The 26,659-nt window shown below is 40.9% G+C and overlaps 1 protein-coding gene across 1 annotated transcript; it reads left to right on the top strand.

Annotated features, from left to right (window-relative positions):
• LOC114628539 (transient receptor potential cation channel subfamily V member 5) lies at positions 1-26,659 on the top strand. The gene is made up of 15 exons (XM_028776426.1): positions 1-177; positions 2,951-3,048; positions 3,172-3,294; positions 3,814-3,951; positions 4,265-4,363; positions 4,526-4,698; positions 4,846-4,992; positions 7,932-8,144; positions 19,193-19,279; positions 19,380-19,456; positions 19,711-19,876; positions 20,062-20,128; positions 21,991-22,259; positions 25,217-25,323; positions 25,990-26,659. The coding sequence occupies exons 1-15, from the start codon at positions 68-70 to the stop codon at positions 26,285-26,287; spliced, it is 2,172 nt and encodes a 723-aa protein (XP_028632259.1). The 5' UTR covers positions 1-67; the 3' UTR covers positions 26,288-26,659.

Raw genomic sequence — 26,659 nt, 5'->3', positions numbered from 1 at the left:
GCTTCTGTCATCCTCTACTGACTCCTTCCATGAGATTTGAACAAGTTGCTAATACTTGCAAGAAAACATGGGGGCAAAAAGGCCTTGGAATCAACTTCAGAAACTTCTCAACTGGTGGATCAGAGAACAAGACTGGAACCAGCATGTGGATCAACTGCATATGCTACAGCAGAAAAGGTAGGCTCTTCAGGGTGCCAATACTACTGCGCGGATTCTTAAGTCTTTTGGTTTATAGCCTGTTGCCCTGAGAAAACACTCAAACTCAATGCCAGGCTCTTGCCTGTGTTCACCCTTTCCAGCCTAGATGGCACACTACTCCAGCTAGCCCGTTGTATGGGTTTGTATACATGGAGACCTTGAATGTGGTTGTAAAAGCAAAGTGACAGTGACAGCCGAGTTAAACTTCTCTCCTTGCCTCAAGGAAAGAAGTAGCAAAGGGACCCCCCCCAAAAAAAAGAAACACATAGAAGCTAGGTGTGTTGGTGGGGAGGTCAAGCAAGAGAAGATTGCTGGGAAGTAGCTTTCATTGGGGAAGGGATCATATTGTGCAGGTTTTGAAGGAGCTTTCGTTTAGAGGACTTGAAGACAGAAGGGTCATGGAGTTGTCATCAGGAAGAATGACAATAGATTACCTGGGCTGTGGGGAGGCATTTGGTTTTTTGTTTGTTTGTTTGTTTGTTTGTATAATGCCGCCATGTGATTAGCTGAAAGCAGCTCAGGTGAGATTGGAATGCTAACTTCAATTCTACCTTTTAACATGTGGTGCTTGTTAATGGTAGGTTGTGGCCAGCTATCATGGGAATAACTAAAAGCCTTTAGTGTAGAGTTGCTGACCCAGCTCCAGATAGAAAAAGCTGTCCAGGCATGATTCTCCCTCAGGAGAGCTTCTGCATCAGGATTTGTGAGATTTGCTTCCTCTTGAGATCTGACTAAAACACGGAATGAGCCGATGACAAAATACCTGCCAGGGCTCAAAAGAGCCTTGTGCTTGGTTCAGTGTTCAGCTTGTCCTGGTTGAAAGTGTTAATAATTGTAAAGGAGTCTTGCATTAATCTTTCGTACTGAGTCCTTCCACTGACTCGGTACTCCATTTATTCACAAAGCTCCACCCTGGGCTATGAAATGGAAACCTCGGCATCTTCTTGCCTTGTGTTAGGGCTGGACTAGGGTAGACTTTGAGTTCATTTGGTTTCTGGACTTTCCTCAGCAAAGCTGCAGTGGGGTCAAGGGTGAGATTGGACAAGAGCGTTATATAGTAGCTTCCACACAAAGGGTAAACTCTGGAATCTAGCCCAAGCCACTCTGAGCTGGTCAGAGCCACAAGGCTCAACTGGGACCATGAGCCGAGATGAAATAGGGCAGGGTCTGACCTCTGGCTTGTTATGATCCTCCTTGGGAGCATTATGGGGGATAAAAAGTTTCTTTAACTATAACCCCCCCTCCTCCTATTGCCTCAAGACACACGGGAAGAAAAAAAAATGGGGACTTAGAGAATCAAGGAGAAATAACGATCAACTCTCTCTTCTGCTTTCCCAGTGGCCCCCAAATTGCTAGACTTATGTTTGCCTTTGGAGCCCAAATTATGTTGTTAGGAAGTCTGGCTTAGCCGGGCGGTGGTGGTGCACACCTTTAATCCCAGCACTTGGGAGGCAGAGGCAGGTGGATTTCTGAGTTTGAGGCCAGCCTGGTCTACAGAGTGAGTTCCAGGACAGCCAGGGCTACACAGAGAAACCCTGTCTCGAAAAACCAAAAAAAAAAAAAGGAAGTCTGGCTTCAGCTTTATCTCCTATTCTATCCAGGCAAAATCAAAATCAGAGATTAACACTGGGATGTTTGTAAAAGACCAGTCTCTACCAGCTGAAAAGCCCAGAGTTCAATTCTCTTTGGTTGAAAACGAAGTATTTAGAGTTTTAGATTAAAGGTTAAATACGGGAAGAAGGCATGGCCTACATGTTAGCATTCCTTCTAGGCTCCACCCCACAGTTACCTGGCAACAGCCAAGTATGCCTGCCTCATTATAAAAGGGGCTGCTTGCTCCCTTCTCACTCTCTTCTCCTCTTCTCTTGCTCTCTTCCCCTCTTCCTCCTCTATCCCTTCTCCCCTCCCCCCTCTCTTTCCACCCCTTCATGGCTGGCCTCTACTCCTCTCTCTGTCTCTCTCTGTCTCTCTCTGTCTCTCTGTCTCTGTCTCTGTCTCTCTCTCTCTCTCCTTCCCTCCCTCTCTCTTTCTCTCTCTCTCCCTCCCTCCCTCCCTCCCTCCCTCTCGCTCTCCCTCTCCCTCTCCCTCTTTCTACCTTTCTCTATCTCTACTACCCTCTACCCTCTAAACTCCTCTCCCCTAAATAAATTCTACTGTATACTGTACCAGTCATGTGGCTGGTACCTCAGAGGGAAGGGATCCCTCAGCGTGGACCCACAGAGGCACCCCCTTTCCCCATGCTATACCTTGCCTCCACCAAACATATCCCTAGCTTCTTCTTATTTTTATAAAATACAACACTTATAAGCACTCCAAACACTCTATTCCCAGCTCAGAAGTGCATTTAAACAACCCAAAGTAGTGGTGAGAACTTGAATGGGGAGAAATGTATGAGTCAAGGGCTTACCTTTTTTTATTAGATCTAGATCATAAACTTCACAGAATTTGTAAGATCTAAAGCTAGTTTGAGTTCTTCCAGTGCCTGGTCTCAAAACTCACCTTGGCTACAGAGAACAGGTCTAACTGGCCTGGGAGCCTGGAGAACTGACAGAAATATCTCCTCCTCCTCCTCCTCCTCCTCCTCCTCCTCCTCCTCCTCCTCCTCCTCCTCCTCCTCCTCCTCCTGAGAGACAAAGTTGATTTGTAATTTCTTACTGTGAACAACATGACCATATCAGAGAATGCCTCTGCCTCCTCTGACCATGGCCTGTCTCTGATGGTCACTAGTAGACTTCTTCTCATCTTCCTCCAGTATTCGGGAGTCTCCACTGCTTAGAGCAGCCAAGGAAAATGATCTGTGCACACTTAAGAAACTTCAACATGACCAGAACTGTGACTTCCGACAAAGAGGTGAGTTCAGAATTAGTGGGATAGTGTTGTGTTTGGAAATGGCTGCGTGGAGAAACTGCTGAGCTAGGACCTTCTTGAAGGAGAATTGCAAGTATTTGGTATCCTTGGCTTACTCCATTCCAGGAGCTCTGGGGGAGACAGCACTGCATGTAGCAGCCCTCTACGACAACCTGGATGCTGCTCTAATGCTGATGGATGCTGCTCCATACTTGGTCACAGAATCCACACTGTGTGAGCCATTTGTAGGTAAGGAGGCTTCACAATAACTAAAAGCTAAATAAACGTGGGTGGGTGAACTACCATTTCTAAAATATATCTGTATAGGGAAGGCTCAGGACATGCTCCTCATGAGTCGAGACAAATACAAGACCTTACAGCTTGGGTTTTAGCTCTCATGGTTAATTTTTAGTTTTTCCTATTTCTCTTTAGTCTTCTCAGAGTCCCTCAGACCATTTGAATATTCTCTCTCTCTCTCTCTCTCTCTCTCTCTTCCTCCCTCCTTCCCTTTCTTTCACACACACACACACACACACACACACACACACACACACACACACACGACTGATTATATGTATAGCAACCCCTAAATAAGGGAAGTGTAGAGACATTGTTTCAGGATTCTGAGGGATTAACTATCATTACTTCCTGACTATTCTCCAGTCTACAGCAGAAATATGTCTGAAGAGCTGTCAGGAAACTGCTATAAGGGATGCTGGGGTGTTATCTTCTAGACAGAACTGTTGCTCACAGTTCTCTTTGGGCCAGGTCAGACTGCACTGCACATCGCAGTCATGAACCAGAACGTGAACCTGGTCCGTGCCCTGCTAGCCCGAGAGGCCAGTGCTTCCGCCAGAGCTACAGGCTCCGCCTTTCGTCGAAGTTCCCACAACCACATCTATTATGGTGAGATCCAGGGTCAGGCTTAGAGAAAGGGGAGGTAGAAAGCTGGAATGGGGGAAAAGGGCTATGAAGGAACATTTCCTTCGTTTCATTTTTTGAGAAGTTGGGAGGGGTTAATCCTTCTAGAATTTAGAACCAGAGGCCAATCCCTCCACAATACTCCTTCACGTTTTTTTCCTTGGGTTGTGCTGGGAAAATGATCCCAAACCCCAGGCTAAGATGTGGGAGGAGGAGGCAGTTGTGGGTCTGGAGGGTGAAAGTCCTTCTCATCATCCAATTCTACTGTCTACTGCCATGGATTTCTTTGTGTCTACAGGAGAGCATCCTTTGTCCTTTGCTGCCTGTGTGGGCAGTGAGGAGATTGTTAGGCTACTCATTGAGCATGGAGCTGACATCCGGGCCCAGGACTCCCTGGGTAAGAGCTGGGATGAAGAGGGATTCCTGGATGCTGAGAGGGGTATGGGTATGGGCATTAGTGAGCGAACGGGCAAGAAAAAGAGAGATTACAATGGAATAGAGTATGAAGTCTTCACCAACTCCAGTACTATGGTCACATGACAGCCTCTGTCTTCCCCAGGAAATACAGTACTACACATACTTGTCCTGCAGCCCAACAAAACCTTTGCCTGCCAAATGTACAACCTTCTACTGTCCTATGATGGGGGAGACCACCTGGAGTCTCTGGAACTTGTGCCTAACAACCAGGGACTCACCCCCTTCAAGCTGGCTGGAGTGGAAGGCAACACTGTGGTGAGAACCCATCCCTAAGGTTTCTCCTTAGTGACCTTTTCCATCACAAGCATGGGCAAATCCATGACTTGGTCCATGGATGTTGTCCAGATCATCTTCCAACACATTAACCAAACTAACCATTCAACACTTCTCTTATTTCACCAGATGTTTCAACACCTGATGCAGAAACGGAAGCACATCCAGTGGTCATGTGGACCTCTAACATCTTCCCTCTATGACCTCACAGAGATTGACTCCTGGGGTGAGGAGTTGTCCTTTCTGGAGCTTGTGGTTTCCTCCAAGAAGAAAGAGGTATAGATGCGATAACATGTCCAGAAACTTCATATGAAGAAAGACATATTGAGATGTTTTTCCATCTACTGAGACACTTTGATCCGAAGATACTTCAGAGATTTACAATAGCTAGAGAACAGTCTTTAGGATAAATAATTCCTGTAGGTGCAAATATCATCCAACACTTAGCTTCTGAGACTACTTTCCTCCTGCTTGGCTCTAGTCTTTCTCTTTATGTATCTCATTCTAATTTTTCAGATAATGAACCTTCTAACTTGGAGTCACTTCCTTCCTTCCTTCCTTCCTTCCTTACTTACTTACTTCCATTCATCATTCAGCATATTGAGTGCCTACTTTGTCACAGACAATATACCAGAAACCAAAGAGATAGATAGAGGCAAAAATACATATCCTTTCAGCCAATTTCTTCAGTTTTGGATTGATGTTCTCATAAACTGCAGTACAGTTTGATCTGTACCAAGGGGGCAGTACACACTGGGTATAGGGGCAGGAAAATGGAGGTGGGAACAATTTGGATAGATGTGATAAAATATCTACAGCAAGATACAAAGGGGAGAAGATAATGAGATAAAGAAACATCTGAAAAAGTAGAGAGAGGCAGGTTCAAATTAAACATGAAGAATTAACCATATGCAAAAAAAAAAAAAGATTCATTTGAGGGTGGAGGAAGACTTTCCAGACATGCTGGAAAATCCAGGGTGGAAAGGTGAAGGAGCCTCCAAAAAGGAAGTATACCCCCACCCTCAACCCCACCACAGGAGTTGTACATGACCGAGGACAGGAAAAACAAACAAAAAAAATCTAAAACAAAATGATAAAACCCTAAGAGTTTCACATAAAATTTTCTGGGGATAGAACAACATAAAGATAATTCAGATATAATAGACTGAATGGTATAGAGAAAGGAAGTTTCTGGTATATTGTCTGTGACAAAATAGGCACTCAATATGCTGAATGGTATTGAGAAAGGAAGAGTGGAGAAAATAGCTCCATCGTTCAGGCACCTATAGATATTGGTACAGAACTAAGTTTCCGTTGATTATCTGCTATATAACAATTTCCTAAGAGCTCAGAGTCACAAAGCATGAAAAATTATTGTAACTAATGAGCAGCAGAAAAACTGAACAGCCACTTTGTATGATTCTGGAACAATCCTAGAAACACCTAAAGTCTGAGCAGGTTTTCTTAGGAGTACAAATCCCTACCCTACTATGTAGATTCAGCCACCACACTCCTTTGCTCTTTCTCCCTTTCTTCCTTTCTTCATTTCTTTCTTCCTTTTTTCCTTTCTTTCTTGCTTCCTTCCTCTCTTTCTTCCTTCCTTTCTTTTTACATCTAAATCTCAGAATTTCCTTTTTCCTTTCATTAATTAATTTATTTGTTTTACACACTGATTGCAGATCCCCCTTTTCTCCCAGTTCCCCCTTCACCCTCCCCCCACTCCTCTTTCCTCCTTCCCCTGTCTTCTGAGAAGGGAAGCCCAACTCTTACCACCTGCATGGGTACCAACCTGCCCTGACACATCACATCACAGCAGAACTAGGCACTTCCTCCACCACTGAGAACACCACACAAGCAGCACCAGCTAAGGGAGCAGGAGCCAAAGGTAACCAACAGAGTTTGAATCAGCCCTCCCTCCATTTGTTAGGGGACCCACATGGAGACCATGCTGCACATCTCCTACATACGTACAGGGGGCCTAGTTCCACCCATGCGTAATCTTTGGTTGGTAGTTTAGTTTCTATGAGCCCCCATGGGACCAAGTTAGGTGACTCTGTAGGTCTTTCTTGTGGTGTCCTTGATGCCTCTGGCTTTTACTCATTTTTATCCCTGACCCACAAGACTCCCCAAGCTTCCTCCAGTGTTTGTCTTTGAGTCTTGGCATCTGATTCCATTAGCTACTGGATGAAGCCTCTCAGAGGACAGTTGTGCTAAGATCCTGTCTGCAAACATAGCAGAATATTACTAATAGTGTCTGAGCTTGGCTATCTCCCATAGGATGGGACTAAAGTTGTGCCAGTCATTGGTTGGCCATTCCGTCAATCTCTCCCTTGCTCTTTCATATCAGGTATTAATTACGTGCATTCTCCTATGGGTTTTACACTACCTGTACCAAGTAGTTTTTTTTTTTAACACCACCTATCTTGCTTCCATTTATAGTTCTAGCAACTGATACTCTTAGTACCATCTTAAGCATAAGATTTTTCTATTTTATGGGAAAAATAGATTCTCTGGTTGGGGGCTTCTTCAACTTCCTGCCCTGGATTGTTGAACGTTATCTGGAAACTATCTTCCTCCTTCCACCCTAAAGGGAATGTTTTTTTCTGCCTAATCCTGTCTGCCTTACTTTGAATTTGCCTCTTTTCAGGTGCTTTGTCCCATTCATTATCTTTACTTCTCTCAGAGCACCAACCATTCTGCCATCTCCTATCTTGCTTTTCACTAGTCTAACCGTACTTCCAATGCACATTGAACTATTTCTTGCTAGGTGTTCCCAATTGCTTTCTATTACATTCAGAAAAAAAAAAATCAAACTCCCAATTGTAAAATCTACAGTGCATCTGCACAATGATCTTTGTTATATTTATTTCTCCCGTGTAATTTTTGTCCACTAATCTCAGCAGATTCTTCCACGGTCCCAACCATGTCTTATGTGAAAGAGCAATGACTTCTCAGACCTTCCTACGTAATTCAGTCACCTAACTATGACTTATCTATTATAGTCTCAATGTTGTTGTATGCAGTGTGTTTACTTCTGTAATACTTCTGTGGCACTAGCACAAACCCTAGCATATAATAGAAATTGCTAATTGCCTATCAAAGAAAGTGACTGGATGATGGTGATGATAGTTGCTGCCCTGTCACCTGGAATGCAGTTCAAAACTGAACACTGCTCATTGTGTTGTTCATTCTATATTGTACTTTCTTTCTGATAGGCTCGACAGATTCTAGAACAGACCCCAGTGAAAGAACTGGTGAGCCTGAAGTGGAAGAAATATGGGCAACCATATTTCTGCATGCTGGGTGCTCTGTACATCTTCTACATGATCTGCCTCACCACATGCTGTGTTTACCGCCCACTCAAGTTCCGCGATGCCAACCGTACACATGTTCGAGATAACACCATCATGGAACAGAAATCACTACAGGTTATTCTTCTTCAAAGGGATGAAAGGGAATGGTGGCATGGAATGATGATGTTGTCTCGAGACCACATTGATGTTCTCCAGGAAAGACACTGTTCATAGGCCCAGGAAGTTGCTAACACCTCATCAGTAACACAGGAATTAGACAGGAGATAGGCGGCCATAGATGGAGCCTCAGTAGTAAAAGTGTTTGTGCAGGAAGCTACAGATTGTCTCATAAAACCTTCTTTAAATGTTTGGTAGAACCAACCTCGTTCATTAGTGGAAAAGAGTTCCACTTTATAGTAGACTATCTATGTCTCTGTTGGAGACTCTACAGAAAGATGCTCAAAATGGGCAGCAGTTGAGTGTGAATCATCTCTGTAGGACCGGCTATTTTATAATGTCCTACAGAGGTCTCAGGTGGTAAAGATGGATGAGTAAAGGTTTGGAATAGACTAAAATTGATGTCAAAAAGAGCAAATTCCCCTTTTGTTGTAACAGAGAATAGATTCTGATGAGTCGCTTTGGACACAGGTAGTCAACCAAGAGAATGTTTGAGGGTTTTACTTATGAAACACTAAATGCTTAAAAATATTCTTCAAAAGAATAAAGAGATATGGACAGAAGAAAAATAAAAGAAAGAAAAATTGTGCAAGCTAAGAGCTGATTCGTGGAGAGTTATGATCCATACAGAAACTGGCTATAGAAAGAATTTAACATGGTATGGAAAGGGAGTGGTTTTGTCTAAGGAGAAGATAAATTTTCTGTAATCAAGAAGCAAAACCTTGAATTTGTTGGGTTAGATAAAAGTAGTACACAGAGACAAGAACCCCAAACTAGGTAAAGATATTCCACCTTTCTTGTTCAATTCTGTTTTTTGTATTTTCATTCACTTTTCTATATCTACCTATCTCTTTTTCTACACACCACACATACACACACACACACACACACACACACACAAACACACTCATACTTGTCTGTATATGTAGAGAGCATACATATAAAATAAATGAGTTATATTTATGGTTTTACTATATATATATATCATATATTATGTATAAGATACATGGATAATTAACATGGATTCAGTATGACTTATTATTCAACTGCAAAAGTTATTCTGAGAAAGAATAGAAAAAAAGATGGAAGGAGTGAGAGACAGATAGAAAAGAGAAGAATGAAGTGAGAGAGGGAGAGAGATTGTTTTATCACTAAGTACAACACAAAGGATGATGTCACCAGAATGTCAGAAGTAGACATAGGGGCTCAGAGGAGTTTTCTTTCTGTAGCTCCACCTGGGCATGAAAGTTCAGACCTGCCAGGCAGTGGTGGAGCACGCCTTTAATCCCAGCACTTGGGAGGCAGAGGCAGGCGGATTTCTGGGTTCGAGGCCAGCCTGGTCTACAGAGTGAGTTCCAGGACAGCCAGGACTACACAGAGAGACCCTGTCTCAGAGAAAAAAAAAGAAAAAGAAAAAGAAAAGAAAGTTCAGACCTAGTATAGGCAAAGGGATGGCTAGAAAAGAAGGGTGACACTAATGGTAATAAGAAGTTGAAGAAATGACTAGTAATAGAGAAATAATATAACTATGGACAAGCTGTGGGTAGATGGGCTTTCTCATTGTCTTTGGTCCTAAGTCCTCCTGAGTGTTCTTTCCCAACTTTGGCCTCACACACAGAGATTACACACTGGCAATATAGATGAGGTTCCGCCCTGACTGCACTTTGGTGATGAAGAACAATTAAATAAGACTAAGTCCCACATGCGTTTTTCTCACTGTGGCAAGATGAATTATGCATAAACATATTTCTTTAGCCAGGTGGTGGTGACACACGCCTTTAATCCCAGCACTTGGGAGGCAGAGGCAGGCAGATTTCTGAGTTCGAGAGTTCAAGGCTAGCCTGGTCTACAGAGTGAGTTCCAGGACAGCCAGAGCTATACAGAGAAACCCTGTCTCGAAAAAACAAACAAACAAACAAACAAACATATTTCTTTAACCCATATAGCCTAAATTATGTTTAAAAGATCCTTTTTTCTTTGCCTCAAGACTAAATGTAGCATAATGATAGCTAAATGTCCCAGTCATCCATCTTTCTTCCCTTCTTTCTCTCTCCTTCCTTCCTTCCTTCCTTCCTTCCTTCCTTCCTTCCTTCCTTCCTTCCTTCCTTTCTTTCTTTCTTTCTTTCTTTCTTTCTTTCTTTCTTTCTTTTTCCTTAATATCTTTAGTCCTCTCAATTTTGCTTCAGTCAGTTATTCTGATCAAAATAGAGGACTCTTATTAAATATTCTTTCCTTGGCAATGGGGCAAGGAGTAAGAAGGCCAGAGATACAGTAATAAGAGATTTAGATAGCAAAGAACATCAGTGAATAGTCCTATACTTTGATTAATCTTTAAGCATTAGCCCTGAGTTTCTAGAATGTTCTGGTTCTAAGTCAATTTGGATAACACAAGGAGCTCCTGGACTTTTCAACATAATTTGGAATCTTCCACTGTCACATTATACAAAATTGCTTGAATAATAGGAAATTTTCTTTTTTTTTCCTACTTTTTTATTATTTGAAAATCTTACCAGGCAGTGGTGGTGCATGCCTTTAATCCCAGCACTTGGGAGGAAGAGGCAGGTGGATTTCTGAGTTTGAGGCCAGCCTGGTCTACAGAGTGAGTTCCAGGACAGTCAGGGGTACACAGAGAAACCCTGTCTCGAAAAACCAAAAGAGAGAAAAAAAAAAGAAAATATCAGAACTACAAAGGTATAAAAATATACTGTCTAGTCTTGAACTCAATTGTTGACCAAATAGTTAGCCTGGGGAGCTTTTGATTAAATAAATGAATTTAAATTTTGCTTAAATAAATGACTTTACCAGCACTGGTAACCCAGGGCTTTGGGGGGCATTCTAGGACTGCTTTTGTGACTCTTTTATTGTCTGTGGAAACCACTAGACTTTAGGACCTTAAAGAAATATTCTAACTTCATGTGTGGAATTTTATGAAAACAGTCGAGCAGCTCCATCCTGGACATCTGGAAGAAAAGGGGGAAAATCTATTTGCACAAGGCAGGACAAAGTACATAAAAACTAAGCCATATAAGGGTGGAATTAATTTATCTTCACTTAAATTTAGAGATGTCAAAATGACTATGTGCTTTATTGGTCAGCCATAGAGTTTTCAAGTAATTGAGAAGTTCAAGGCCTAGGAATCAGATTCCTTAGATTTTAATACTAACTTTGAAATTAAATAGTTTTGTGGCCAGTAATAACTCTTATTGCTTTCTCAATCAGTGTATTTTAAACAAGAGTACATGTACAGATTTGCAAAGCTAGTTAAAAAGACAGGTCCTCATGCTACAAACCAGACCTAAAAACTGAGAGTGTATGAAGTAGAACCCTAGTCTTGTTATTTTAAAGGAACTCAAGTGACTAATATTCAACTAAGATTGAGAACTACCAGATTTCACCCTGCAGGTTTGTTTCTAACTTTCTAGTCAGAAGGTCACTTACATTTTCAGTGGACTATTTGTCTTGAGAGTGTTGACTTATATGCATCATTACAACTGGGCATGGTTATGCATGCCCTTATCCCAGCACTCAAATGGCTTGCTTGATTTTATATAGAGAGTAGGAGACTATCCAGGGCTAAAAAGCAAGACATGTATGTATGTGTGTGTCTGTCTATCTATCTAATCTATCTAATCTATCTATCTATCTATCTATCTATCTATCTATCTATCTATCTATCTATCTTCTAATTATCCCTTTTGTCGTCTAGAAAAGATTCTGTCAAGTTCTTCTTAGAAACATTTCAATACTCTCTTCATAAAAAAAATAATGCTTAATACTAGTGTAGATATTAGAAATTCAACAACCGTGATCTGTGCAAAACACAATAAAGCTAGTATTCTTTTCTAAAAATTTATAAATTGATATACAGTAACCAAATTAGCATATGAATATAGGTTTTATTGCAAATTACTTATGATTAAAACTTTATCCCGAGTAAGAAAAAGGGTACAGTGGTAAGTTAAATAGCATATAGAACAAGCATGGTTCCTGTCAGGGACAAAAAAAGGATTGTGAAGAATCTTGTGTCTTGAACTGAGGTCAAAATGAACTGTAGGGGAAAACAGAATTTTAGGCAAGAAGAATGCATATACACAGAGCCTAAGGCAGGTAACTCTTCTTCAGTGTCTAGAAAAGAAGACTGTCTGAGACAGAGAACTGAGCAATGTACCACAGGTAGGGCTGTGGAGGCAGATCCTTCCCAAACTGTATAAGGTGCTCTGGGCCACATTCAGGGATAATCTTTATCTTCAAAGTTGCAGAATGCTCAGACTTTTAAATATGAAATTAGCCTGGCCAGACTGAACTGCTACTTTCTACCTGGGCTAGGGAGGTTTCAAACCCTTGACAAGCCTTTTGTCTCAGCCTCCTGAGTGCTGGGATTGTAGCCTTGTACCACCCCACCTGGATATAATGATGTACATTAACAAAAAATCCTCAGGCCAAATAGTGTGCCAGGTTGCAAAACAGACCATGAAGGATTAAGAAGCTATGGAGATACCAATCAGGTGGCTATTATAGTTTTCCAGGCAAGAGAATATGGTGACTTGGCATAGTGATTTCATGGGGAGCGGTGGGAAGAGTTGGCATGAGGAGACTTAATGATGGTAAAATCATTATTTCTTTGCGATAGTTGTAGACAGTGAAGGGGAAGACAATTCCAGGAATTACGCATTGTTTCTGATCCTTTTGAAATCATCTTTTTGGCACAGTAAGCGTGATGATTCCATATGCCCTTCTCTCTCTTAAGTTCCAGATAACCCAGGACATCATAGCTCTTTAACACCCATCCAATCTTCAATTTTGTATAATCCTCGTTCAAAGCTTCTAATCAGCTCCCTGTGGAACAAACATTGAAATTAAAGCCAGGAAAAGGAAATATGAGAAACAAGGAGCCTGGAAAATAAAAATAACCTCTACTGAGTCCTTACTATGTGCACCCTGCATGCACTTGTCATGCTTTGGAGACCTGGTGAAGCTAACTTGAAGTTTCTAGCAGTAAAGCTGGAGTAGGATCAAGATGTTGCATTTTCAATAAGCTACCAGGTGAAGACAATGTGATTCTTTAGATCAATTTTTCTATACAACAAAGCATCATATTATTTAATATTCCTCTTACTCATAAATAAAATGAGCACCATTGAAACAGTGACAGCTACAAAGCTAGACGTTTCTAAGCACTTTGAAGAAGACATTGGGTTAGCAAAGGCAGTGTAGGTGTTAGACTTCAAATGTCCATCTCCTTAGAACCTTGAATTATAAAGACAGGTGATTTCTCCCTTCAAGAGTTATATGCTGTATCCTAGTTGTTTTTCATTGACAACTCAATGTCCTAAGGTTTTGAGCTAGCTGGGGTCCACCACTGTCACCTTTTATATAGAAATCCTTGTAAAGGTGAGCACACCCTAAGTGAGGGAAGGGGATCAGACATGGAATATCTCCTGCTCCCAGCTGCTGAGCTACTCACTGTTCTCCAGTTTTCATAATTATAACTATCATTTTATGTCCTTAGCCTATTAGATGTAGGGTAAATCGTACTTCTTTGGGAATAGGTAATTGTTCTTAAACCAAGGTGGAGACTTGGTTCTAGTCACTATTCCCAGAACCCTTTGAAGATGAGGGGGCTATTGATCTCAAAGCCCTCTCAGGAGGGCTCAGGAACAAGACTGAGTTTTATGAAATTGTGTGGGAGGAAGAGCAAGAATACTGTCTTGGGTAGAATTTTTGTGCTACATGGAGTCTTTATCATCCAGAATCTCTCTGTATTCTCTATTTCTTTTTCTGTCTTTGCCACCCCCCTCTTTATTCTCTTATTAAAACACTGGAATGGATTTTGACCTTCTTGGCCTAATTCCTGTAGTTCTTTAGATAGACATACTACTTTTTTTTTTCAATTTAAATGTATGATTAATCTCCATGATTCTACATACTTGATGTTCAAAGCTAAAAACAAGTGAGGATGACCAGAGGTTCTGGGTTCTATAACAGTTAGTAACATAGCCACTTAGATGCGATTTCAATTTAGAACTTAGAATGGCAAGCAAAGAGTTTGGGCTATGCCCTTACAAAGGGCAAAGAGATGTGATCCCTGCCAGTACTTGCCAAGGTGAGCCAAGATTGTGAGTTTCCGTCCAGCCTGAGCTACATAGTGAGATGCCCACCCCACCATATCAAACTAAGCATACCAGAACAGAGTAAAATAAAAGAAGAAAGGGGTACAAGCCCTATAAGAACAATTCACAAAGGAGTGGCCACTCTTACTTAATGACTTCTTGGAAGAGAGAAAATATTTCTCAATCAGTTTTCCTGAGAAAAGCATTCCCACTTAATGGGTTATTTCCCTCTTCTATCTGCAACTTCCAGGGAAAACTGCTTCGCTGCAGCTTCCACAGTTATCCAGTGCACCCCACCCCCCAACACACTTGTAAGTGAATTCCTGGGTCATAAACTCTGAGAAGGAAATATTTCTTGGAACTAGGATCCTACTCTCCTATGACCAACAGTCCTTACTTTGGGATGCATACCATAAAAACCTTTAGATTCCTTGAAGAAAAACAATGAGTTGACATAAACTCTCCTGGGATCCTGCTTCCCATTTGTGTTGTGGTAAACATTCAGCAGTTAATTCTTGTGGCCAGTACTGTTTAGGAATTCTGTTCAATTTATAGAATAAGAGAAATCCTTCCTTTGACTGGCAACAAGGCCCTTTGTAGGTCTGTGATTTGGGGGAGAAAATTGGCAACAAGGCCCTTTGTAGGTCTGTGATTTGGGGAACAAAATTGAAAACCTGAACTGGATTTTTTTCAACTTGTTTTTGTGATGTAGAATGGTCAGTACTTCTAGCCTTCTAGAGGATGGACTCCTAGCTCTTCCAGCTCACTGGTGTCTCAGGCTCTACTCTGCACTCTCCTGAACATTCTCTCTAGAACAGTCAGCTCATAAAGAATAGTTCAGTGAAGTGTGAATAACTGGTCCCTGCAAGGAATCTGGTTACTGGCAACAATTAAATTCCAGGTTATTACTACTCCTAAAATTTTAGGCTGTTAATAATTCCTAAAATTCTTAACCATACGGCAATGCGGAAAATTCTGGTTATTTGCAGGAAATATTTATTTTTAGAGTAGAGTAGAATGGGATGTTTTTTACATTTCAGGTGACCTTGAGCAAGGACTCAGAAGAACTCAGGCAAGTGCCGTATTTTGTATTAGTTTTCTTCTAAATAGATTTCTCTATTTCTACTTACTTGTTTATTTCCCTCGTTCATCTGCATCTTCCAGGGAAGGCTGCTTCTCTACAGCTTCCACAGCCCCTTTCTTTCTTTGCTTTTTTGCTAAATGAATAATCTCTCACAATTTCATGAACTGTGTATAAAAGGCAAGAGTCAGATGTGAATGTCCTCAGGATGCTCTAAGAGATACATAGTACTCAGGCACATCAATGCTTTAGATGAGTTCCAGAACTGATCAGGAGAGACCATTGTGTGTGTGATGACACACACCCAGGACTCTAGCATTTGGGAAGTATGATCACCCATGAGTTTGAGGCCAACCTGCTCTATACAATGTGTTCCAGGCCAGCCATGGGCTAAATGGTAAGACCTTGCCTTAAAAACTAACAAACAAATCAAAAAATAATAATAAAATAAGAGCATCAAAAATAAATAGATAAGTAGATAGACATAGATGGACAGATACATAGATAGATATGTACATAGATAGATAGATAGATAGATAGATAGATAGATAGATAGATAGATACAAAAACAGAACTAGAACCAAATAAAATAGCAATTACATCCTGGCCCACCACTCTACCCCAGGCATTTCTCATTTCAGGGAGCTCAGCCAGGTTTTACCTTTTTTTTCAGAGCAGTCCCTGCCTCTATCTCTATTTGTTAAATGTATTCAGACTGCACCTAGTTACTTTCTCCTCTGAAAAACATTTAGGGAACATTGTCTAAAACCATCTGGTTTTTATCCTGAAGGTATTAGACAGCTAGGAAAGACATAAACAGAAGTCATGTGATAATGTTCACGTTTCCAAAAGATTAGTCATGGAACTTGGAAGGAAGTAGAATCCAGGAATGGAGGGTAAACAAGGTGATAGACAGCCATGTATTTGTCTGAAGGCATTGGGTCCTGCTAAATGAAAGAAAGTGAAGCACAGTAAGAGCTTGGCTGAACAAATAGAAGCTGAGGCTGTGTGGCTGTGGTAACTTAAAGACAGTTTGCCAAACACAACCTTAATTCCCAAACCTTGTTTTAAGAACCACAGATCTAAAGAACCATGAATGAGATGTTTAATTTAGACAGAACATCTTGATTACAACCCCTAAAGAATAAAATTTTAAAACTTCAAAAGGCAAATTTATTATTTATTGGGGCTTAATTATGGGGAAGCTTAGGATAATTAGTTAAGGGGAATCCTTGTCACTTCCTGAATCATAAGACATGATCATTGAATTTCAAGGTCTCTTCTCAATTTTAAAGCACTACCATTTTCTTTACACTATAAAAAAATACTCATCCTCAATGAAACAAAGTTTTATGTCAGTAATAAAACAATGTAATCAAAGGCCAATACTTTAAGTGCCTAATACAATTATTATGACATATTTCACAGAGAGAGAGAGAGAGAGAGAATAGTTTTTTAAAAAAAGACAACAAGCAAAGCCCTTTATTTTGTTTGCTTAGTGGGCTCACAGAAGACTCCACATTCTGCAGCCAGGTTTAAGAGATCGGACCCTTGGAGAAAGGGCAGCCTGGTGCTCAAGGAAACACTTGCAGTCCTTGGCTGCCTATCTGACTGTTGAATTTGTGGAAGGGAATGTCTCCATAATTTAAAAAAAAAAAAAATCTGCTGGGTATGAGAAGAGGGTTTGTTGAGGTGGGGTGGGGAAACCTAGAGAGATTGGATCCCTGTTTTTCTATAAATGGTGTCATTGCTGCACTGGCCTGTAGGGGCACTCTTGTCCTCAGAGCTCTTTGACTTCTTTTGTCTTGTCAGCAGCATTTACAACCTCCTTCTTTCTTTCATAACAAAGTCTCAGGCTGACCAGGAAGGACTCAGATTTGTTTCACAGTCAAACAATGGGTTTAAATTCCCAACCCTTCTAACTCCACCACTTGGTTGCTGGGACTTGGCCTTGAATTCACCGTCTTTCTGTCTCTACCTCAAGGTTTCTGGGATTACAGATTTTTACTATCATTCCGGTCTCTGTCTCTGGAGAGACTGAAGGGAGAAAAAGTTGATGACATAATCTAAATCAGGGGTTCTCAACCTATCAGTCGCAACCCCTTGGAGTTGCATATCAGATATCCTGAGTAACAGATATTTACATTATAATTCATAACAGCAAAATTACAATTATGAAACAGCTAGAGAAATAATTTTATGGTTGGAGGTCAGCAAAACACAAGCAGCTGTATTAAAGGTAGCAACATTAGGAAAGTTGAGAACCACTGGTCTACACCCACTCACCAAGATACAAAGTTTTAAAAATAATTTGTAATTTTTGTGCAGAAACAGATTCACTTGTCTACTTTCTGTATTTAACATTACTTCTCAGTTAATGTGTTTACTATTTATTCCTCTACTTACCTAAGGTCTTAAAATGAATTGGCATGGTTATAGTAAGAAATAAATGCTACAGGGGCAATAAACAAATAAGAGGACATATTCTGTGAACTGAATTCAATAGAGATAAAGTCAGCTCATATAGTTGCCAGGGCTGAGGACAAAATAAGCAAAGAAAACACATAACTAGCAAACAACAAACCCTGGAGCAGCTCCAAAGCATTTCCCAGGCTTAGATGTATAATTCCATGCTAAAATTGCACGTAATTTTTTTCCAGAAAGCTTTCTTGTATTCTCACGTGAGGTCATGACTTCTAACTAGGTAAGAATCACGAATGAAGAATTCCATCATCACATCTGCATGATGTAGTAGTAGGATAGCCTTCATCAGACCTTGACCCTAGAACTGTCTTGACTTCTCAGAATAATCAGAGCCCCTCCAGAAAACTAAAACCCTTGTCTAGGCCCATTTCTACCATACTCTGTATTACCAAATCACAGTAAAAGTACAACAAATACTTCTATGGCCTTTTTTTTTTTTTTTTTTTTTTTGGTTTAAAGTACACTCCAACTGCACCACCTACTGTAATCTTTACACCATCTCCAGAAGGTGAGGATTAGAGTTTCCATCTTACAAATGAGAACCCTTAAGTTCAGATGTCTTAAATGCTTCAAGGTCTCATCAGAGCTGGTAAGTTTGGAGTCTCTAGTGGTCCCTGCATTCTGAGATGTGCTTGTGGTGTCTTGAAAGGGAATGGGAGACACAATAAGATTGGAACAGTTGGATTCTTTCCGTGGCAAAAACTATCATCACCACCTCCTAAACTCTCTTATTCACTTGGCATGCTTTGTTGTCTTATTTATTTTATTTTGCTACCTCATCAGACAAGATTTCACAGTGTAGCCTAAACTGGCCTTGCCTTTATGCTCTATCATGCTATCTCATTCTTTAGAAGGCAAGAATTGCAAGCAAGTACCACCATGCCCAGTAGTTCATTTGGTCATTTTAGTGCTTTGAAATGTGATCTCATTTGCTCAATATATATAGAAATTTTTACTCAAAACATATCTGAAGGAGGCAGCACATGAAAACCTTGGACACTTACCTCATGTGCTGGTCACAGAGTTAGCCAGAATGAAAGTTATAATGGGGTGAAAGTGCTGGTTGTAAAAGGAGCTTCTCCTCGTCTTACCCTCATCGTGACAGCTTTAGACAGTAGGCACTAATGGCAAGGCCAGCTTGGGCTACAGCGTGAAATCTTGTCTGATGAAGTAGCAAATTAAAATAAATAACAAAGCGTGCCAAGTGAAATGGGGGAGTTTAGGAGATGGTGATGGTGGTTTCTGCAATGGAAAGAATCCGACTCTTCTAACCCCATTACATACAACTCTTCACATTAGGAAATATTTCTTGTTCTGATTTCCTTCCATAGGAAGCATATGTGACTTACCAGGATAAGATCCGGCTGGTGGGGGAGCTGGTGACAGTCATTGGGGCTGTGGTTATTCTACTCCTAGAGGTGAGGAGAAAGGGGATCTGGAATAAAACAATTCACGTACTGGTAGATCCCATACTGAATTGTAGTCTATATTATTTTTTGCTTTATCATCTTTCCCTAGATCCCAGACATCTTCCGAGTTGGTGCCTCTCGCTACTTTGGACAAACAGTTCTTGGGGGTCCATTCCATGTCATCATGTGAGTGTCTTTTTCTCGTAGGCCCTGATTTCATTTACTAGAACGTTGTAGGTCTCCAGTTCACTCTCTGAGACTTAGGTATCAGGTGACACTCCAGGGATTTCTGCCTAGCGGATTTGTATCTTTAGGTGTGTGTTTTAACTGTTAAGACTTGGCCTGAATGTGTGGGGGTCAGCCAACTCACCATCATGATACAGTAGATCCAGAATATTAACAGCTCATACGATATTTTTTTCTTTCTGCTCTCACTCCAGCATCACATATGCCTCCCTTGTGCTACTGACTATGGTTATGAGGCTTACCAATATGAATGGAGAGGTGGTCCCCATATCCATGGCCCTGGTACTGGGCTGGTGTAGTGTCATGTACTTCGCTCGTGGATTCCAGATGCTGGGTCCGTTCACAATCATGATTCAGAAGGTCAGTACTTTCCCAAACATTTCTCTGATTTGTATACAGAACCTTCATAGATGGAAGGGTACCAATAGCTGCAAAGAGAAAGTACTGCTTAGTGAAGAGCTGGGGACATCATGGGGACATTTAGATCTGTTAGCAAGAGCTTCCCAGAGACACTCACCTTTCTTCCTCTTCTTTGTTTCCTGTAGATGATTTTTGGAGACCTACTGCGCTTCTGCTGGCTAATGGCTATGGTCATCCTCGGATTTGCCTCAGGTAACATCATTGCTTCGATACTGTTAGATGCAGTTCTTTAGAAAACTGACTCCGTTCCCACACTCACTTGATTTCACTATTGTCATTCCCTATGGGAAAGTAAGTCTAAAACACACCTTTATCCAAAGAAAAGGACCACCCAGGATGGCCTGGAAGGTAGACTTGTGAGTTCTGAGCTGTTAAGATTCATGTCAGCTAACTATGCTACAAGTCACTTAAAGGAATATTGCAGAAAGAGAGACATGAAACACTGGACAGTTGTAGATCACTTTTAATCACTCTGCAAATAAGAACAATACCATGTTATACTCTGCTATCTTTACAGTTCAGAAAGAGGAACGAAAAGCATGCAAGAAGACAAAAAGCACCCTCTTTCTGTATGTAGTCACTTGAAGTATTGATAAAGGAAAGGATTGTAAAAAGGAGGTTCAGAATGAGAGTTTGGAGAATTTGGGACATGGCAGAGAGTCCAGACAAAGAGGAATCCAGACAATGAAAGACTGAGGGGATGGGGACAAAAAAATACACTGGAGAGTGACAAGTAACAGAGAAAGTCCAGCACAAGAAGAAAAGGCCAACAGAGAACAGAGAGAGCATAGGTGGTTACCAGAGAGTTCATATAGGTAGGAGGAAGGCTTGGGTCTGATTCATGAAAAACTTGCAATTCTTACTAAGTCTCCCATGTCTGTAACTGGTCACCCATTAGTGAAGAGGGTACACAAGAAAAGTGACCTCTGAAGAACCTTGTTTCCCATCATTACAGAACGTTATTACTATCTCTAGAAATTTCTCTGTTCAGTTAGGTCTCCCACAAAACAGTAGATAAAAGATAAAAAATAAAAAATGGTAAGACCTTAAGTGTGAAAAACTCAAACTGGAGTCTGTCTGGAGTATTCTGTCCTGTGAGGCCTGATGTAAGTTTTCTTCCCTTTCCCTACCCTAAATCTCTTTACTCAGCTATATGCAAACTGCCATTAGAAGAACCAGCAACAGAGTTGTTTCCTAAAGCTTATACTTCTGATCTCCTAGCTGGTCATTGCTTGTGTACTCACTGTCCTTGTAATTTTACTTACAGAAGCTTGTAATTCATATAGTCTCTCTGTATGGGCTTGGTATCACTTTGTCATACTGTTCAGTATCTCATACAGAGAGAAGTCAAAGGTCTAGTGTTGTAAGGAACCAGGAGAACCTGCCATGTGGTAGGCTGTACACTAGTCAGAAATAACTTTTCTATGATGGTCAAAGCTAGCCTAGCAAGTCTCAGAGTAATGGATAGTTATCTAGACATCGTGAAGTTTAAAGGATACTCTTCTTTTAGCCTTATCATGTGCAGTTCTTTGAAATCATTCTAGACGCAATACACTCTGTTAATGGCTTATCTTTCAAATATTTGGTTTTCTGAAAGGTAATAATCTGTTAGGTAACTTACTATGCATATACATACGCCTATAATTCTTTTTGATCGGGCCGGGCAGTGGTGGCACATGCCTTTAATCCCAGCACTTGGGAGGCAGAGGCAGGTGGATTTCTGAGTTCAAGAGTTCGAGGCTAGCCTGGTCTACAGAGTGAGTTCCAGGACAGCCAGGGCTACACAGAGAAACCCTGTCTCGAAAAAAAAAAAAAAAGAAAAAAATAATTCTTTTTGATCAATGGCTGACTGTTATCATTACCCAGAACAGTGGATAAAGTCAGGATTCTTAGGATAAGCCAATTCTAAGATAATTACATTGTTGATGCATAGTACTGTGTAAATATGAGTAAACTGAAGGTTGTATATAGATCAGAAGTAGAACTAATGGTTACCAAGGTCTTACTTACCATGGCAATTTATTTTCCCAACTGCATCTTCCTGCACGGAGCAGCCTTCTATATCATTTTCCAGACAGAGGATCCAGAGAGTCTGGGGGAATTCTCCGACTACCCCACAGCAATGTTCAGCACCTTTGAGTTGTTCCTCACCATCATTGATGGACCTGCCAATTACAGTGTGGATCTGCCCTTCATGTACCACGTAACCTATTTTGCTTTTGCCATCATCGCCACACTGCTCATGCTCAACTTGTTCATTGCCATGATGGGTGACACTCACTGGCGAGTAGCCCAGGAGAGGGACGAGCTCTGGAGAGCACAGGTAAGTTTATTAGTGTTGGTCCTGCAAAGGGGCAGAACCTGGACTGAAACATTACAGTAGGATGTGTTTATTGTACACCACTCTTCATAGAGTCGCAGAAGAGCCCCAAGAGGCTGTCATTTCAGTTACATTTATATAAACCTGAAGTATGTGTGAACTGGTGGAGGGACAGAAGCATGATACAGTGGATGACCTAAGCAGAGTTTGGCCACTTATTTCAGGTAAAAAAAAAAAAAAAAACAGAGCTAATAGTCTTTGAATCCACAGGGAACAAGAATATTTTGTTCTTGTATAACATAGCTCTTAAATTTAGGCTTTTTCTTCTATTAGATTGTATAAATCCCTAAATCCCTATTATATCTTTTCTTTGTATCACAATAAGCTAATCAAATACTAGAGTTAGGAGCTACATTCCAAATACTGCTAAGAAATAACTGAGCTGCTTCTCAGCATAATTATGTTTGGTGTGAGAGTCATTCAGCATATTCTTTAGTCTAATTATGACCTTATTATCTTGTATATTTGAGTAAGGTTTCAGAGAATAGGAGTTTTCTATATTGTGAAAAGTTTATTATTAGAAGCATTCATGTTGAAGTGAACTAAAACCTATCTTGCTATAATTCTACTCTTAAGCCTCAGACTCTTTCCTTCTATGTATCAGAAAGCACATATCCTTCCACATAAGTACTATATAAATATTTTAATATAACCATTGTTTACCCTTCAGATAACTATATAGTGGGTATGTAGCAATGGTCCTCAAAAGCCTAATATATGTCTAGGAGCTAGGGTACAAACACAACCATCAAAGATCTACTCTGTGCTCCAGTTGACATGCCAAGCTACAGAAAATATAGACACCAAGTAGATCACTTCACAGAAGGCTGAACACTCATAAATTTAAAATTGATACAGATATCTACATTGTACTAAGAAGAGATGCAATTGAGGGATTTATGTTGAAAGTTTGAAAATTCTCTTATCAAAGGAGGAATATTTAGGACAGATGCTAAAGATGGGTAAGACTAGCTAGCTGAACTAGGATAGAATACAAGTCAGGGTTTATATTAATGAAGGTGCATGACCACAAAAAGAAATAAATCAATCCTAAACAGCTATCTGTAAAGAGTTGAGGTGGATGAGCTAATCCTCATAGCTGGGAAATTTAGAAAATCAAACTAGATTTACATATCTGGAATTCATCTTTATCTGACACATTCCATCAGTTTCTATGTTATGCTAGTTCAACCTGACTTCCTAAGGTAAATCACCGCTCACTATATTGACTAAACATCTTCTAAGAAGCTCTGGCCATCTGAGAGAATGGGGTCGGAGCATGGTGCTTTGCACAATTCTAATGGTCCCATTCAAGTTGCACTGAAGGCTCAAGTTCCATTCAAGACTCTTCTAACATTGTATGCTTTAGAAGAACAACTTTAGACTAGAGATGTGGCTGGATAATTACTAGCTTGCTTGCCTAGCATGTCCAAGGCTGTACATTGAATTCCCAACACCTCAAAAAAATAAAATTAAAAGCATGTTTGACCCAAGACAAAGCATTCTAATTTCCATGGGACTATAACAAAGCTTAGGTGAAAGGCTTATTTTTTTTTTGAATTTAAGACAAAGTCAAGGGCTGGATAGTGGAGGCAATAGCAGCAGTAAGGAGATGAGGTCCCATCTTCTCTACTCTGTTAGGAAGAAGAGACTAACTTTGAAGGTCCATTGATTCTAACCAATTATCTGAAAGTGACTAGGTGATAATCTGGATGTAAAATATCAGTTCCTCTGGTAGTACAAAAGGGTCAAGGGAAGCCAAAGTGAAGAAGAACCATGAGTAGTCACTTCAGAGAAAAGAACAGATACCCAGAAGAGGAGAACAATGTGATTGGAAGTCCTGAGGTGGAAGAGAACCTGCTACAACCAAGGGACCAAGAAGGGAAAGAAGAGGGACAAGGGCATGCCACCAAGGGCTGGCTATTTTAGGGATTGACAGCTCCTTGCACCAATAGGCTTCTGTCCCCTAGCGATCTTGTCTACACAGTCTGCTCATGATTCTTTGGATGCTAGGATAGTTTCTGACATGGTTGGAGCAGTCAAGTCCCAGAAGAGGCTTTTTCTTACAGAAGACATACTATTTACTATGGTCCACGTGAAAGATGGAGTCAGTTTTTTCAACAGGTGTACAACTGGCCCATTCTAAGGGCACAGTCAACTGTAACCCTCAGATTTCTGTCCCAGGAATTAGCTAAACTCCTTAAGGGTAAGGGTAGTACTTCACATTTTGTTCTGTTAAGTTTGTGTTGTTGGCTTCAGAGTAGCATTCCGGTTTGGTGAAATCACTTTATATTGCTTTTGTCACCCCACAGATTATGTCTCTTCCCAGCTTTGTGTCACAGGCACATTTGATAAGCTTGATGTCTGTTTCATCTAGCTAACTAATGAGGGCAGGACAAAGGACAGAACTTGGGACATGCTACTAGAAATTTCCTTGCTCAGTACACAGATATTAATCAAACCTTTTCTTTCTTAAGACATGGATTTTCAATTTGTTAGGAAGGCCCTGAACTGGAGCTGCCTCATTTCCTTCCTGGTATCATACAGATCCCATTTAATAGTTGTATTTAAGTCAATGTCATTGGTCTTTTGTTTTCCTATGGTGAGGGAGGGGAAATCACATTAGTTTGAAATGAGTCACTTTCTGTGAATAAGAATAATAATGTAGAACTCATTGTTCTATTAAAAGAAAAAATAACTTCTGTCTTGTTTTAATGAGATAGCCAGGTTAGCATGGCTCTAGAACAAGCTTAAATATAGATGACCTGTGGCCCTTACAACTGGTCTCCAAGGTCTTTCTTAAACAGATTGGGGTTTTTGTTTCCTTTGTTGGTAGTCTTGGTGTCTCTCTGCTCCTCATGATTCTTTCTGAGATCTTTTGCTATCTGACCTCCTTCCAGATTGTAGCCACCACAGTGATGCTGGAGAGGAAAATGCCTCGTTTCCTGTGGCCTCGCTCTGGTATCTGTGGTTTGGAATATGGCCTGGGAGACCGCTGGTTCTTACGGTGAGTGACAATATGGATGTGAAACCTGCAGACGGAGTTTCTGAGAATGAGAGAAACCAGGAAATGTTACGAGATTGCATTAATCTGGTATTGAGAGAGAAAGGAAGGTGACACATTATTGGGGGGGTGGTAGAAAACAATAGAAAGCTGTGTTTACTACAGAGCAGTGGTGTGTGACAAGGTATGTGTACAGACATGTAAGTGCTCAGGTGTGGATATGTCCCATTTGTTTTACTCATGTTACTTCCTTATCCTCATTTCCAATATGTTTTGGTCTTTCCTCTAACTTCTTTCTTCATAGAAAATCCTTGTACCCTGAGGTGGCTCTCCTCACCCCTCATTGGTACTCCTTGAATTGAATACTAATGTAAAGTTTGTGACTCATTTCTTCCTCTCTCTCTCTCTCTCTCTCTCTCTCTCTCTCTCTCTCTCTCTCCCATTATGTTTCCACATAGAATTCTATTACTATCCAAAGCTGATTTTCTTAGTTCTATCATCTCGTTCTCAGGGTAGCTTTCAGTCCATTCTCTTCTGCTCCTTCCATCCCCTTCTTTGGTCCCTCCTTTTATTTATTTATTAATATCTCATTTCCTCCATGCTCACCTCTGCTTCTCTCTATGATCTACCTTCATCATCCTTTAATGAGTCCTTTCTGTTTCCTCCCAGGGTTGAGCACCACCAGGAGCAGAATCCTTATCGAGTACTTCGCTATGTAGAAGCTTTCAAATCTTCAGACAAGGAGGAAGTACAAGAGCAGCTATCTGAGAAACAACCTTCAGGGACTGAGACTGGGACGTTAGCTAGAGGCTCTGTGGTTCTCCAAACGCCTTCTTTGTCCAGGACTACATCCCTAAGCAGCAATAGCCACCGTGGATGGGAAATTCTCCGTCGAAACACCCTGGGACATTTGAATCTTGGACTAGACCTTGGTGAAGGGGATGGAGAGGAGATCTACCATTTCTGAAGAGAATTCTCTTTCTCTAGACCTAGCCCCAGGTGGGCCAAGGTGTGGGAGAGAGAGAGAGAGTGGTATTTGGATGTGGACAGGGAGAAGGAGAGAGGAACTTTGCAAGAATCTGAATTCTATGGTTATGAATAGTTGGAGGGTATACATAGAATATTCTCTAAGAGGCAATATTTCACCCTTCACATTTCAGCATTTGTAGAGATAAGCAATAGTCATCTAGTGTTGTATGTACCTTATAAGTTCCTCTAGAGCTCATATCCTGAGAACCTGGCAATTGAGGATGTGAAATGGGGGCTCATTGACATCTTTGGTTCCCATCTGGACCATCTTTCTTATGCCTTGAACAGAAGCCAGAAAGCAGGATGCCAG

Source organism: Grammomys surdaster, unplaced genomic scaffold (genome assembly GCF_004785775.1).
Source record: "Grammomys surdaster isolate TR1022 unplaced genomic scaffold, NIH_TR_1.0 269, whole genome shotgun sequence".
NCBI lineage: Eukaryota > Metazoa > Chordata > Mammalia > Rodentia > Muridae > Grammomys > Grammomys surdaster.
The sequence above is the reverse complement of the archived record's forward strand: the minus strand, read 5'-3'. Positions and strand labels throughout refer to the sequence as shown.

Bases quoted from the DNA above. Each gene is read 5' to 3' on its own strand.
- LOC114628539 (XM_028776426.1), top strand. From the start codon at position 68: ATGGGGGCAAAAAGGCCTTGGAATCAACTTCAGAAACTTCTCAACTGG. The intron at 3,952-4,264 runs GTGAGATCCAGG...TTGTGTCTACAG, and splicing joins CCACAACCACATCTATTATG to GAGAGCATCCTTTGTCCTTT. The intron at 19,877-20,061 runs GTCAGTACTTTC...TGTTTCCTGTAG, and splicing joins TCACAATCATGATTCAGAAG to ATGATTTTTGGAGACCTACT.